Source organism: Alosa sapidissima, chromosome 20 (assembly GCF_018492685.1).
Source record: "Alosa sapidissima isolate fAloSap1 chromosome 20, fAloSap1.pri, whole genome shotgun sequence".
Classification (NCBI taxonomy): domain Eukaryota; kingdom Metazoa; phylum Chordata; class Actinopteri; order Clupeiformes; family Clupeidae; genus Alosa; species Alosa sapidissima.
Window position 1 is genome coordinate 21,674,534 of NC_055976.1, and position 15,000 is coordinate 21,689,533.

The 15,000-nt window shown below is 49.5% G+C and overlaps 1 protein-coding gene across 1 annotated transcript in view; it reads left to right on the forward strand.

Moving 5' to 3' along the window:
* The first annotated feature begins 8,166 nt into the window (after window positions 1-8,166).
* The window catches only part of pcdh12 (protocadherin 12), a 16,832-nt gene continuing 9,998 nt past the window's right edge, over window positions 8,167-15,000 (forward strand). Inside the window, exons 1-2 of the mRNA XM_042075359.1 lie at window positions 8,167-11,674; window positions 14,736-14,827. Coding sequence (XP_041931293.1) covers window positions 8,765-11,674; window positions 14,736-14,827 — 3,002 coding nt within the window. The 5' untranslated portion in view covers window positions 8,167-8,764. The remainder of the gene's footprint in view (window positions 11,675-14,735; window positions 14,828-15,000) is intronic.

Sequence of the window (15,000 nt, forward strand, 5' to 3'; positions counted from 1 at the left end):
TAAAGTCCCGAAACATATATAAAGATATGGATGCAACTCACACTCAGAAATAGCAACACAACCAGCTCTCTCTCTCTCTCTCTCTCTCTTTTTCTCTCCCTTTTTCATTCTCTCTCAGTGTATATTTCACCACTTTCACACACACACTCTGATACAAATGGAAAGACTGATGGAGAGAGGGGGGGGGGGGGTTTCAGAGCTCTTTGAAAGCCAAGCAGGCCAAACTCTTAAAGACCCCCCTGGGCCCGGCTGGCCAGAGGCACGTGAGTATTCCTGCCATTGTCAGCCATCTTATCAGCACACGCACACACACAGAACTGTTGCTCTCTCTCTCTCTCTCTCTCTTTCTCTCTCTCACTCTCTCTCTCTTCCATACACTTGACATTGATTTCAGCGGTGTGCCGCTGTGTGTGTCTGGCCGAGGGAAGTTATGGTTTTGGCCGGCGAAAGAAAAAAAAAGAACATATGGGATTTTGCTTCTTCCTGTGTCAGGAAGTGCGCTGGAGGATGCGAGAGGTGGGGGTGGGGAGGGGGAGGGATTCGGCCGTGGGTGGGGTGGGGGGGGGGGTGGGGGGAGGGATTCGGGTGTGGGGGGGAGTGGGGCTGTGGAAGGAGAGAGAAGGTGGTTTTTGAGGGAAGATTCAGGATTCAGGAAGGCGGTGTGGAGTGGGGTGGGGTGGGTGCGTGGGTGGGGGCTCTGTTGGGTGGGTGGGTGGATGCTCTGTTGTCTTTAACGGGGCTCTTGGGGTCCAAGTCAACAAACACTCCCAGGTCCAAACAGCCCTGCTGGGACAATACAGAAACGGAGTGGTGAGGACAGCTGTGGTCACTGGTGCTAACATCAGCACGACCCTCTGTGTTTACGGGGGAAAAGTCTCCATGTCATCGCCTGTTGTCCAGCTCCACACTGTCGGATTAGCGGTGTCTAAAGCAGGGGTGAGCCCCACAGAGGCATCAACGCTTGGCCAGCAGTAGCATAGCAGTAGTGGTCACACCTGGGTGAGCAAGGTGGTTCAGGTTGGCTGAGCGGAGTCAGTCGGTCAGGTGTGGATGTGACGACGTGTGTGCAGACAGCTTTCAGTCTCACTGTGGAGGTAGAGGTCATGGCAGACAATAGGGGGGTGGAGAAGTGTTTGCAAACACCAGTGTGTCTGTGTGTGTATGTGTGTGTGTACGTGTGTGTCTGTGTCTGTGTGTGTGTGTGTGTGTGTGTGTGTGTGTGTGTGTGTACGTGTGTGTCTGTGTGTGTGTGTGTATGTGTGTGTCTGTGTGTGTATGTGCGTGTGTACGTGTATGTCTTTGTGTATATGTGTCTGTGTGTGTGTGTGTATGTGTGTGTATGTGTGTGTGTGTGTGCATGTGTGTGTGTGAGAGAGAGAAGTAGTGCTTGCAGTGATTTGTGTCGGCCTACATGCCAAATATAAAACCAGGAAATTAGGGATTTGATTTTGAATGGAACAGAATGAATGGTTTGTTAATTTTATGTTGAGTAGCGTCTTCCTCCCTCTCTCTCTCTCTCCCTCTCTCTCTCTCTCTCTCTCCCTCTCTCTCTCTTCCTTTCTCTCTCTCTCTCTCTTTCTCCTTTCTGTCTCTCTCTCTCTCCAACTCACTCATCCTGTGATCTGGCCTGTTGATCTTTATCACTTCACCAGCATGTAGGTCAGTGGTCCAGCCTTATCCTGCCCCTACCTATTCACAGACACACACACACACACACACACACACACACACACACACACACACACACACACACACACACACACACAGAGGGACCACTTACCCTTCCTCCTTCCTTCTTCCCGCTGTGTTTATGGGGGTCTCAGTGTGGGAGTGGGAGTCCTTAATGACGTGAAGATGTTTTTAAGAGGCTCCATTCATGCCTACTCAGAAGGGGTCATGGACACACACACACACACACACACACACACACACATAAATGGAGATGTGTTTAAGAGGCTCCCTGGTCTTGTCCTCAGTGGTGGGTTCACAGAGGACAAAGGAGAAGTGTTGCGTGGTGTATGGCCTCTCTTGGTCAGAAGTGTTAGGTGGTGTATGGCCTCTCTTGGTCAACTGCCCCCAACGTGAAGGGAAGGACAGGGTAAAAAGGTTACACTGGACACCCTGAGTCTCCCGTTAAAAGCATCACTCCAGGGCAGGTCATGCCCACAGGATGTCCTCTCTGTGGGGGTCACTGAGCCAGTGGTCTCCACTTTGGGGGATAAATCACTTGAGAGGTGTCTTCCCAACATACAGTCCTTATAAACTGCATGTGCTTGTATTAACTGTTAGGTATTTCACCAAGCACCAACACGTATTACAACTGCACATGTGTTTTTCACAGGTATATATATAAGACATACCCACACAATGTGTTGTAAAGGAAAAACAGGAAGAACAGAGATGGGGATTCAACCTTGCCATACAGTCCTACATCAGATTTGCTCATCCCCTAGTCTTGAGTGTGTTATTATTATTATTATTACATTACATTTAGCAGACACTTCTTGACCAAAGTGACTTACATATGTCAGCTATATTACAAGGGATCACATTGTCCCCGGAGCAACTTGGGGTTAAGTGCCTTGCTCAAGGGCACAACGGTGGAAGCCGGGAATTGAACCGACAACTTTCAGGCTATTGCACTGCACGCTAGCCCAGCTCCTTAACCACTACACCACTACCGCCCCAGACCATGTTCATGCCAGACCATTCCAGAATCAGCTGTTCTGTTAGACACCCTGGTCTATTCCACTGAGCCACTTCTACTATTGATGGCAGTGGTGTGTGCAACAGTACCTGCTCTGTTATACACCCTAGTCTATTCCACTGAGCCACTTCTGCTATTGATGGCAGTGGCGTTTGCTGCAGTGTGCCTTTCATAGCTCAGACTCCTGCTCACTGTTTTCACAGCTGTCCGCATGGCCAACTGCTGTGGATGACCTCATGTCTGATCTGGAGACATATGAAAAACGTATGTCCACATGCAGCAGTTTGTTCACCCTTTACTCATGGCAATATGCGCTGTGCAATATATTATACTAGAGTAGCCACTATTTGGGTAATGATTTTTCATTTTCATGACCACTGTTTTGATCTTTGAATGTGTTTGATGTGCATGTGGATGGCCCTGTGTGATATTTAAAGTGAACTCGGCTGAAAGAAGAGAGAGACTGAGAGGAGAAGAAAGAAAGGAAACCACTCCACCTTTACTGGTCATAGCACAGCAGAGCCCTCACGTGCTCTGGGCTTTATTTCCTCTCTCTCTCCACACACACACACACACACACACACACACACACACACACACACACACACACACATAGCCACACACACATACACAGACACACAGTCACAGACACACACACATACACACACACACACACACACATAGCCACACACACATACACAGACACACAGTCACAGACACACAGTCACAGACACACATAAGCACACACATCACACACAGACACACACACACACACACACACGCCAGTAGGCAAGGAAAGCAGGCGTTGGTTCCCAGCTGGCGGAAACGTGTTCCTGTCTCTTCCCTCCCCTGTCTGTACATTTTTACATTTCACGCCAATATTGGACCTTTACATGTCCACCTCTCTCTGTATTGGACCTTTACATGTCCACCTCTCTCTGTATTGGACCTTTACATGTCCACCTCTCTCTCTCATGCACTCCACAGTATTCCCTTATAGTCCTACGGAGGCACAAGGGCATTATGGATATCACCTGCCTCAGCTCAGCCAATGAGAATGTGTTACAGTAAATGCGTCCATGGTGGAGCAGTAGCTGCTTGCTCAGCCAATGAGACTGTGTTAAATGCGTCCATGGTGGAGCAGTAGCTGCTTGCTGGCCTGCCTGTATGTTCTGCTCTGGCAGTATCATATGTTGCTTTTTTTGCATGGCTACACGCTTTGATTAACACACACAAAAGCATTTTTTTTTCATGTTGCCTTCTAAATAAAGATCTTGGGTTCCTGTCTGCGTAGGCAGAAGACAGACTCTCTTTGTGACTCTCTCTGGTTCCGTGGAGGATGTAGTGATATGCCGGTAGCCGGCGTCATCCCTGGCCAGACCTGCCCTGACGTGCGTGCCGCTGCTCCTGCATCCCATGGGCTGGGTATTAAAAGAAGGAGCGGGAGTGATAATAAACCTCTGGCTCAGAAATAGCCTTGTGTATCTGCTGCGGCCTCCACCGCCACTGTGGCCTCCTCACCGCAACTGCGCCACAACCGCGCCGCAACCACAGCCTGACTGTGTGAGCACATCTCGCCCCTTCCTGTTGTTTCACAGGGCTATTGTTAACAGCACACAATGATGTTTAGATCCAGAGACCCCGACTGGGATGGGATACTGTATAAAGGGGGGGGGGGGGGGGGGGGGGTCTGGATGGAGAGGGGTGGTAAGGAGTGGAGTTGGGGGGGGGGGGCACAGATACAGATGTGGTATAGTGGAATTGTGGCATGGAGCACTGGCAAGCAGGCAGGAATGGCACCCACCCACACACACACACACACACACACACGTACATCCTTTGAAACATCAAAAAGAAATGTGGCAGCCAGACAACAGGAATTAAGAGACTTCCCCTGAAAAAAGCCCCATCTGATACCCACTAAAAGGCTGGGCATATGTGGTGGTGGTAGTGGTGGTGTTTGTGTGTGTGTGTGTGTGTGTGTGTGTGTGTGTGTGAGTGTCTCTGTGTGTGCGTGTGTGTGTGTCTGTGTCTGTGTGTGTTTTTGTTCACATCATTTACTGTCAGAGATAAGCCTCCCAGTGTTCATCTGATAGCCTGGCTCTGTCTCCCATTCGCATGCTCCGTGTCTCTTCTGAGAGAGAAAGCGACAGATCAAATCTAAACACCACCTCAATCCTCTGTGTTTACGCTGCGTTCCACTAATGCTGGCTACCATCTGTAGCTTTCTCTCAGGGACCCTTGGCACGCATGAACCACTTGTCAACCTCCAGCCTCCCTGTGCTATCCCATTATGGAGTGTTGTGAAAAATCCACTCTCGTCGCTAACTAGCATTTAAAGATGTGTAATGGCTAGATAAATACAGGCATTGGTGAGACGTGCGTGTCTGAGCTCGAATTCCTCACGTTGTTCAGATTGTCTGTGTTTTCGGCAGGCTGCATTTAGGGAGAAATATCATTTTGACCCGAACGTGCTCCCCCCTGTGAGGTGTGTGTGTGTGTGTGTCTGTGTGTGTAAATACATTTCTCTCTTACTTTTCTACAGTGTTATTTCTCTCTCTTTGTCTTTTTAAAAAAAAAAAAAAAAATCTTTATCAATCAGAATGGATCTTTGCTTGGAGAAATCACAAATGCATCAAATAACCATTTCTAATATCAACCTATCAACCAGCTCCCTTCTCTTTTCCCTCTCCCTGTCTGTTTCTCTCTCTCTTTCTCACTCTTTGTCTCACTCCTCTTCTTTGCACCTCTCTGCCATCCTCCCATCTCTCTCCACCTCCTTGTTCGGGACGTAATCCCTCCACCCCCATGTGGTTCCCTGAGCCCTGTGCTGGGGCTGTGCAGTAATGCTCCACTCGGGTTTCTCCATCTCAGTCTGGCTGATCCCCCTTCCCCACCGCGCCTCCTCCCAGACTCCCCGGGAATCTCTCTTTTTTGTTCAGGGCAGGAAAGAGAGGGAGATTAACACACTTAAATCCCAGTGTTTACCTGTCTTAGCTGGGGTAATTATACACCGACTCTCGCCAGAAGCAGATTGTCCAAAGCCCCCAGTAGACGATCCAGAGGAGTGACTGCAAGCTGGTTTATCGCACACAAAGACACAAAGGCATTTCCCCTTAACTCTCATCATTATGTAAATCTACATAAAAGCTCATTGAGATGAGAGATCTACAAACCAATGCAAATCTACACACATGTACACTCACACATACACACACATTCTGTCTCCTTCAGACCATGTGTTGTGATACTTAAACATTAAGAGAGCATGAACGAATGCGAGAAGAGAGGAAGAGAAAAGAGAAGAAGGGAGAAGAGAGAAGAGAAGAAGAGGAGAAGAGAGGAAGAGAAAAGAGAAGAAGGGAGAAGAGAAGAATGGAGAAGAGGAGAAGAGAAGAAGAGAGGAAGAGAAAAGAGAAGAAGAGAGAAGAGAAGAATGGAGAAGAGGAGAAGAGAAGAAGAGGAGAAGAGAGGAAGAGAAAAGAGAAGAAGGGAGAAGAGAAGAATGGAGAAGAGGAGAAGGGAGAAGAGAAGAATGGAGAAGAGGAGAAGGGAGAAGAGAAGAATGGAGAAGAGGAGAAGAGAAGAATGGAGAAGAGGAGAAGAGAAAAGAGAAGAAGGGAGAAGAGAAGAATGGAGAAGAGAGGAAGGGAGAAGAGAAGAAGGGAGAAGAGAAGGGTCTGCAGGGGTCTGTGGCCGTGTGCTCTGGAGCTAATTACGTGGAGGAAAGAAGCTTTACGTGTGAAACGGATACGCTGTTTGTTTAAGAGATAGGGAGTAATCATATCGGCCGACCCGGGCCTTTAGTGGGGCCACACATATGCCACTGCTCTCAGCCCTCTCTCCCCTGCAGGGTCCAGTCCACTGCCTTATCAGCCGTGTTTTTTCAACACTGGACTACACACAGCATGGGGGGGTGACCAATCTCCCCCCGTCATCGTTCACAGAGTTTTATATCCACTGTCCACTGCTATCACTCTGGGAAAAGCTTTTATTGGCCCGTGCGGGTTAACGGCGCTGTTTGTTTTAATGGAGACCCCCTAGCCAGGCGGGAAGTGGTTCTGTGCCGACATCCCCTGCTCTTTGCTCCGCAGCGCACCCAGCACCACTGGCCCAAGGCCTTCAACAACACACGTGCGAGCGCAGAAGCCAACGACCCACTCAGATCGCCCCATATGCAGTCGGTAGCAGACAGCACTAAGGGTGGAACTGCAGACATGGCTGAGAACCTGCAGGAGACAATGTGAACACCACAAAAGTGAACCCAAGAGAAATAACTAGACAGTGGTATATTTAGTATAAACTGCTACTCTATGAAGGTGAAAGGATAAAAAAAAGAGATGAATATATTGTCTTGGATAGACAAGCTTTGTAGTAACACTTAGTGAAGTGTTATTTCTTAAGTGCTTATGTGCACAGTGATCTTGGACACATTTGTGTGGAGGTTTGTGTAGTTGTGTTTTGATATGGCAGCAAACTCACATTCCTGTGTAATGTGAGGCCAAAGTGTTTGAATGGGCTGTTGTTCAGTTGATACTTTTTGTGTTGTTGAAACAGTGAAAACCACATCGCCTTGGAAATGGATAGTTTTTACTATGACATTTTTTGTCTCAACCTAGTGGTTGCAAATTCCATGTAAACACTTTAAATGTAGCAAGTTTTAGAGGAACGCAGTCAAACAATAACAGCTCACATTTCTCCTTGTCACACAGAAATCCATACAAATTTCCACTTTAGCACACACACACACACACACACACACACACACACACACACACACACACACACACACACACACACACACACACTCACTCACTCACACAGGCACAAACACAGACACAGACATAGACACACAAATCCTTGGATATCATTATTTGACACATAAAAAGCCTCTGGCAAGTTAGAAGTTGCCCACATATTTTATCTGTACCAACTATCTGTGTTTGCAATGTACCAGACAGACTTATACAGCATGCCAGTCAACCATCAAGGCCTGACACGGCCTGATTTACCTCTGGGTCTCCTCAGGTCTCTACAGGTCTCTTCAGACCCACACCCATGTCCCAGTGACCCCGCGGTTGAGAGGGTTTGAGGTGTTTATTTGGACGGAGAGTAAGGTAGGGGTGTGAGCGGGGGAGTTGGGTGAAGGAGGACGGAGAGGGGGGTGTGTGAGTGAGTGGGTGAGTGAGTGAGTAAGTGAGAGAGGTGGGATCACGTTTCTCTGAAAGCACACCGCTGTTATTTTAACTCCTGCCCAGTCCCGCTCCCCCCCCCCCCCCCCCCCCCCCAGGCTGTGGGGTAGATTTTTTCTTACTCACTGCCCTGAAGGGGGGAGGGGTCTGTCAGAACCTCACTGCCCGCCCCCCAGGCTGTGATTGGTTTCGAAACTTCTTAACCCCACCCCTCACACGTGTGTCATCACAGACCCAAAGTTCCAGATTTCACTTTGGAAACTCGAAGCGCTCTGAAGTTTGGACTAGCAGGGAGAGACTGGGAGCCAACAGCAACCTGTGTGTGTGTATGAGAGTGAGTGAGTAGAGCTGAGGGGATTCTCCAGCGGAGAGGGATCAGGATAACTCTGTTCATACACTACTGAATCAGAACTTACTGACAAGAGAAGAACAATAGCAGTAAAACGGTAAAACTAGTTAAACTATAGTACATAGCTTTGTTCATTTTTAGACAAAAGTCTTTTTTTGTAATACTTGAGAATGACAAGGTTTTTTGTTGTGTTCCTTTTTGGCTTTTGCTAGAATAAAAATGACAATGGTCACAGGATGTTAAGTGAGTAAAAACCCATCGTAGCTTTTTTAGATGTATTTAAACTATTTGGACTGCATTGGTAGTAGTTAAGAAAAACTGTTTTTTTCAGAGTCCTGTAGAAGTGTTTATCACTCTTCTTTCCTGTGTTTGAATTACTGGCAGTTTCTGTAAATCTTAAATAGACAGAGAGAGACAACTCGACAACACTCTATTACCACAGAGCCGTAGAATGCACTTTTGAGATTATAGGTTAGTTTAGCTCGAAAAGGCATCACCACACACCACACAGTTACAATGCTGGCCCAGTCTCTCAATCAAGCGTTGGTTCTGGTTCTGGTATTTTGTTTGGAGTGTCGGGCCCAGTCTTTCGACTCGACTCCCCACACCATCACATACCGTGTCCTGGAGGAGCAGGAGGCTGGGACGAAGGTGGGCCGTCTGGTCGACGACCTGCGTCAGCGAGGGGAGCAGGGGTCACTGGAGGATTTCCAGGTCGCAGGGCACGGACAAGCCCTGCCCTTCGCCGTGTCGGCGCGGGGAGGTGAGGTGTCGACGCTTCGCCGGCTGGACCGGGAGGAGCTGTGCCGCGGCGTTGACCACTGTGAGATCGCCTTCAACATCCTCTACAGGAAGGCAGGCGTGATGGACTTCCTGCATGTGCGCGTGGAGGTGATGGACCTGAACGACCACAGCCCCACCTTCCCCAGCCTCAGGCAGGACGTGGAGATCTCCGAGACGGCCGCGCTCGGGATGAGGATCCCGCTGGAGCGGGCCGTGGACCTGGACGCTGGTCCGAACGGCCTGCAGACCTACTCCATGTCCGTCAGCCAGCACTTTGCCCTGGATGTGAAGAGCGGGAGCGGGGGCACCAAGCAGGCCGAGCTGATCGTAACCAAAGAGCTGGACCGGGAGGAGCTGTCCTCCATAGACATCACAGTCTTGGCCTTCGACAAGGGCAACCCCCCAAGATCTGGCATGACCATCGTGACAGTCAACATCTTGGACTCCAATGACAACAGTCCGGTGTTCGAGGACGGAGCGCCCTCGGTGGTCCTCCCAGAGGACACCAGCCGTGGGACAGTGGTCATCAAACTTCGTGCCACAGACCCCGATGAAGGAGCCAATGGGGAAATCGAGTACTCCCTGAGTAAGCATGCCCCAGCGGACGTCCAAAGGATTTTCAGCGTGCACCCCCAAACTGGGGCCGTGACCCTGGTTGGACCCTTGGACTATGAGGAGAAGGACACGTACGAGGTGGACATCCAGGCCCGGGACTTAGGGCCTAATGGCATCCCTTCGCACTGCAAGCTACAGGTCAAGCTACGAGACGTGAACGACAATGCTCCGAGGATACATGTCACCTGGACGCCACCAGATTCGCCAGTGGCCACCGTGTCCGAGGGAGCGCCTAACGAGACGTTCCTGGCCCTGGTCATGGTTTCGGACGCAGATTCTGGCGAAAACGGTGAGGTGCGTGCTCACATTCAACATGGATCGGGACACTTTCGCCTCAAGAATATTCACGGAGACAACTACATGATTGTCACTAATGGGACATTGGATCGGGAGAAAACGATGGAATATAATTTAACGCTTTTCGCTCGGGACAATGGGCAGCCCTCGCTGTCTTGTTTTCGCCACATAACTGTTCGCGTATTGGATGAAAACGACAACGCTCCCGTCTTCTCCAAGACCCACTACAGAGCCATCTTCAAGGAAAATAACAAAGCCGGTTTCCAAGTTCTCGCCGTTGAGGCCAGTGATGTGGACTTGGATCTCAGTGGCAAGGTGTCTTACTCTATTCATGAGTCCAATGATCTCAGCACGCCCTCGTTCTCCTTCTCAGTCCATCCCACCACTGGTGTGGTCACGGTCCAGCAGTCTTTGGACTTTGAGGAGTCCCGCATCTACACTTTTGTTGTGCAGGCCATCGATCACGGTCACCCCCCGCTCACCAGCAGTGCCACAGTAATCATCGAGCTCCAGGATGATAACGACAACTACCCTGAAATCAACGAGCCTCCTCCCAAGGGGGGTGTGGCCAAGGTTAGTGTACCTGTGAATGCAGAGAAAGGGGAGGTCGTGGCGGAGATGGGCGAGGTGAACGAGAGGCCACTTTACCTCCCCACCAATCGGACCTCAGCACGTAAACATCAGGGCTACTTAGCCACTACCATCAAAGCCCACGATCCAGATTCAGGCCTGAATGGAAAAATCCATTTTCGGATTGTTGACGGGAACCCTTCTCGCTTGTTCTGGCTGGACACTAAAACAGGGCAACTGTACGTGAACACCACCAATGCCACTGACCTCATCGGCAAGACGTTTAAAGTAGGCATTGCCGTGTCGGACATGGGCATCCCAGTGCTTGTCACCCGGACAACTCTGGAAGTCAGTTTCATCAACCTTTTGGATCACCTGAAGAACTCAGCCCCTGGTCAGAAGGCCCAGCTGAGCTTCACCATGCTGATGGCCATCTGCCTGGGCGCCTCTTGCCTGCTTCTGCTGTTGGCTGTCGCCCTGGTGACCACCTTCTGTCGCCAGGAGAAACGCGACAACCACGCCTACAACTGCAGGCAGGCGGAGTCGACCTACACGCGCCACCCGCGCAGGCCCCAGAAGCACATCCGCAAGACGGACATCCAGCTGGTGCCAGTCCTGAGAGGGCGCAGGGACGACCCCCCGGAGGATGAGGCCCAGCCGCTCTCCTCTGGAGCTCCGCCGTCTCCCGCGGAGCTCCACGTCGACGGCCAGTTCTGCCGGACGCCGGCCACCTCCCGGTCGGCCCACGCAATGCCAGATCCCAACATGACGTTTCAGCACAACCAGACCAGGACCTTGCGGAAACCCGGAAACATCGAACTGGACGGGCCCACCCCCCACACCCCTGGCATGCCATACCGGACCCTCCGCAAGGCGCGGAACCCCTCCTCCTCCACCACCTCTTCGCTCTCCCAGGCAGGAACTCTGAATCGGCACCACGCCAACTCAGAGGTGCATTCTGGGACACTGGAGGGCCAGAAGGGAAACCTGTCCCCGGCCGTATCCCAGGCAACGCTGAGGAGGCCCAAGAACACGGACTCCCTCAGCAGGCAGGCTGAGGACGACCACAGGCAGATGCTGAGGAACCTGGTGCGCCTCTCCATGGCTGCCTTCGGTGGGGACAGCCCCATTGAGCTGTCGTCTGCCTCCCCTGAAGTACAGGTAAGAAAAGATAGTGGCCCAAAATATCATATCATATCTTATTATATCATATAATATCTTATAATATCATATCATATTATATCATATCATATCATATCATATCATATCATATCATATCATATATTGTATATATTAAATATATTATATTATTCTTTATAAATCTTATAATATATATTCTTTATAAATCTTATAACTTTATTCATCACTGCTGTAGGAAATCTGCATGATCTTAATGTTTTGCTGTAGACATTGAGACTTTCCTCCGAGTTCTGGCTGGATGTTGTGAAAGTTAGAGGGGAGCAGGGAGCTGTGAGCAGGCGCTTGCCCAGCATGGCAGTCTGTTATTGGGCCTGGTGTGTGTCTCGCGCTGCCTGGAGGGACAGCTGATGGAGTTAGAGCAGTGAGTTTGCTCAGCCACCCCAGACTCTCAGACAGTAACCCAAACCCCCCAGTTGCCCTCAGAGGAAGAATCTCTGCCAGACCTCAATAATAACTCAATCAGATCATATAACAGGGACTTATTAAAGGAAGAGGCATGGACGGACTCTGTGTGAGAGAGAGAGAGAGAAAGGGGAAATAAAGGAAGGAAAAAGAGAGAGAGAGAGAGCGAGAGAGAGAGGGGGATAAAAAGTATAAGGAAAAAAGAAAGACAAAGTAACTGAATAAGTATAGCTTATTCTCTAAGGGGAAAGTCCCTCTAGAAGTTAGCCTAAATCTGTCATCTCAGAAAGGTTAAACTATGTTAGGAAAGAAATGGGCCTTGAAGCGGGTGCTATGAGCTGATGCAGCTGAATCAACTGTGCTGCAAACTATACAGTATAAAAAAGGGAAAGAAGATTCCGGAACATACAGTATATTGGAAAAAAACAGAACTGCAGCATTGGGAAAGTTACCTTAGAGTCCTCCCTGTTGCTTGGACAATAGCATATGTGTGTTTTTTCTTGGATGTGTGTATGTGTGCATTTTCGACTGTGAAGAAACAGCTGTTGTGTGTGTGTGTGTGTGTGTGTGTGTGAGTGTGTATGTGTGTGTATGTGTGTGTGTGTGTGTGATGAGGGGGGGGGGGGTGTAGCCTACAACTGGGTATATATGGGTTTTAGAGTAAGAGTGAGTGCATGTTTGTGTGTGTGTGTGTGTGTCTGTCTATGTGTGTGTGTATGTGTGTGTGTGCTCATTGAAGAGAACAAAGAGCCTGGCAGGGTCTCAGGCCTCACGTGAGTGTGGTGGTTAAGTTAAGGGCAGGAAGAGTGTGGATTCTGACCCTTCGCCACCCGCACCCCTCCCGCACCCCTCCCGCACCCCTCCCGCTCCCCTCCCGCACCCACTTGCCCCAGTTGGCACTTTGGTTCTGAGCAACATCCAGACAGGGTCTCCAGGGATCTCCCTCTCCTCCCTCTCCTCCCTCTCCCTCTCTCTCTCACTCTCCCTCTCTCTTTCTCCCTCTCTGTCTTTCTCTCTCTCCCCCTCTCTCTCTTTCTTTGTTCCTCTCCCTCTCTCTCTCCCTCTATGTCTCTCTCTCTCTCTCTCTCTCTCCTTTCTCTCATTCCATATTGCAGCAGCTCTGTTTCAGAGGTGCATCCTGGAAGGAAACCGTCTGAAGAAGAATAGCCTCAGCGTAAAAATGACTTCCCACCGCCCACCACACCCCACCCCACCCCCACACCTCCCTTTGTGTCAACCCCCATTCCTCTGGACCTTTCTGACTCTCGACCACACACACACACACACACACACACCAAACACACACACACACACACACACATGCACACACACCCACACTGGACCGCCACTCTTCACAATACCCCAACATTTCCTCTCTACTTGGTTCTGTATACCTCCATCAGTGCCTGCATCCGCTCCCATAGCAAACAAAAGGCCTCACGGCAACTTATGATTGGTCCCAATCAGACTCATACAAGTCTGGGAAAGCTGGTCAGGTGGTGCCATGCTGGACATTTCCTTATACTGTATATCGTCTACAGGGGGGGGAAAAACACATACACAATCCAAAAAAAAAAAAAAAAACACAATCCGTGTGTAGTGGACACAAAGGCGGTTAGAAGAATTCTTTGGGTTTGGACATTGACCAGACCATATTGTGTGTGTGTGTGTGTGTGTGTGTGTGTGTGTGTGTGTGTGTGTGTGTGTGTGTGTGTGTGTGTGAGACTGTGTGTGTGTGTGTGTGTGTGTGTGTGTGTGTGTGTGTGTGAGAGACTGTGTGTGTGTGTGTGTGTGTGTGTGTGTGTGTGTGTGTGTGTGTGTGTGTGTGAGAGACTGTGTGTGTGTGTGTGTGTGTGTGTGACCAGACCACATGTCTACTCCTTTTAGAATCTTTTCTTCTTCTCTTCTTCTCTCTGAGGATTCTGTACAGAATAAAAGGTGCATACACAATCCCTTTCAAGGAAATATGGCCATTTCTTTTGTAGCAATTTTACCCACCAAGAACCTGGTTTTGCAAAAAATGTTTCTGCTAAATGTTGCCTGTGTGTTTCTAAAGTGTTTCTTTATGAAGCTATTGGTATTTAAGTAGCCCGTAAACAAATAACAACATCCAAAAGTCTGCAGGTGTGAGCGGCTGCCTCTCTAAATCATATCTCTGTCTCATGACCTGCTTCACTGGCATTCCAAGATCATCTTTTAAACCTAACAGCCTCCTGTAAACAGACAGCTGCTCTGTGTCCAGTAAAGAGACATGCTCTCCTACCCTACTGTGTCCAGTAAAGAGACATGCTCTCCTGTCCTCTATACCCTACTGTGTCCAGTAAAGAGACATGCTCTCCTGTCCTATATACCCTACTGGCTCCTTCTGATTTTTCTCTCTCTGATACCATTTCGTCTTTGTCACAACACCAGTGTATTTGTAGTCATTGCTAAGGCAGGAACACCAGTAAAACTGCACCCGTCTGACTGACTCTCTCTCTGTGTCTCTTTCTCTCCCTCCCTCTCTTCTTCTCTCTCTCTCCCTCTCTTCTTGTCTCTCTCTCTGTCTTTCTTTCTCTCTCTCTCTCTGTCTCTCTCTCTGTCTCTCTCTCTCTCTCTTTCTCTCTCTCTCTCTCTGCAGCAGGTCTCTCAGTTGCTCTCGCTCCTCCATCAGGGACAGTTCCAGCCCAGACCAAACTTCCGAGGGAACAAGTACTCTCACCGCACCGGCCGGTAAGGACACAGGACACCAACACACACACACACACACACACACACACACACACACACACACACTCACAGAAACACACACACACGCACAAAAGGAAAGGTAAAAAAATGCTACAGCCATTACTTTTGCCCATAACGTGAAAGAAAAAAAAACCTGTAAAGTTTTTAAAAAAAAA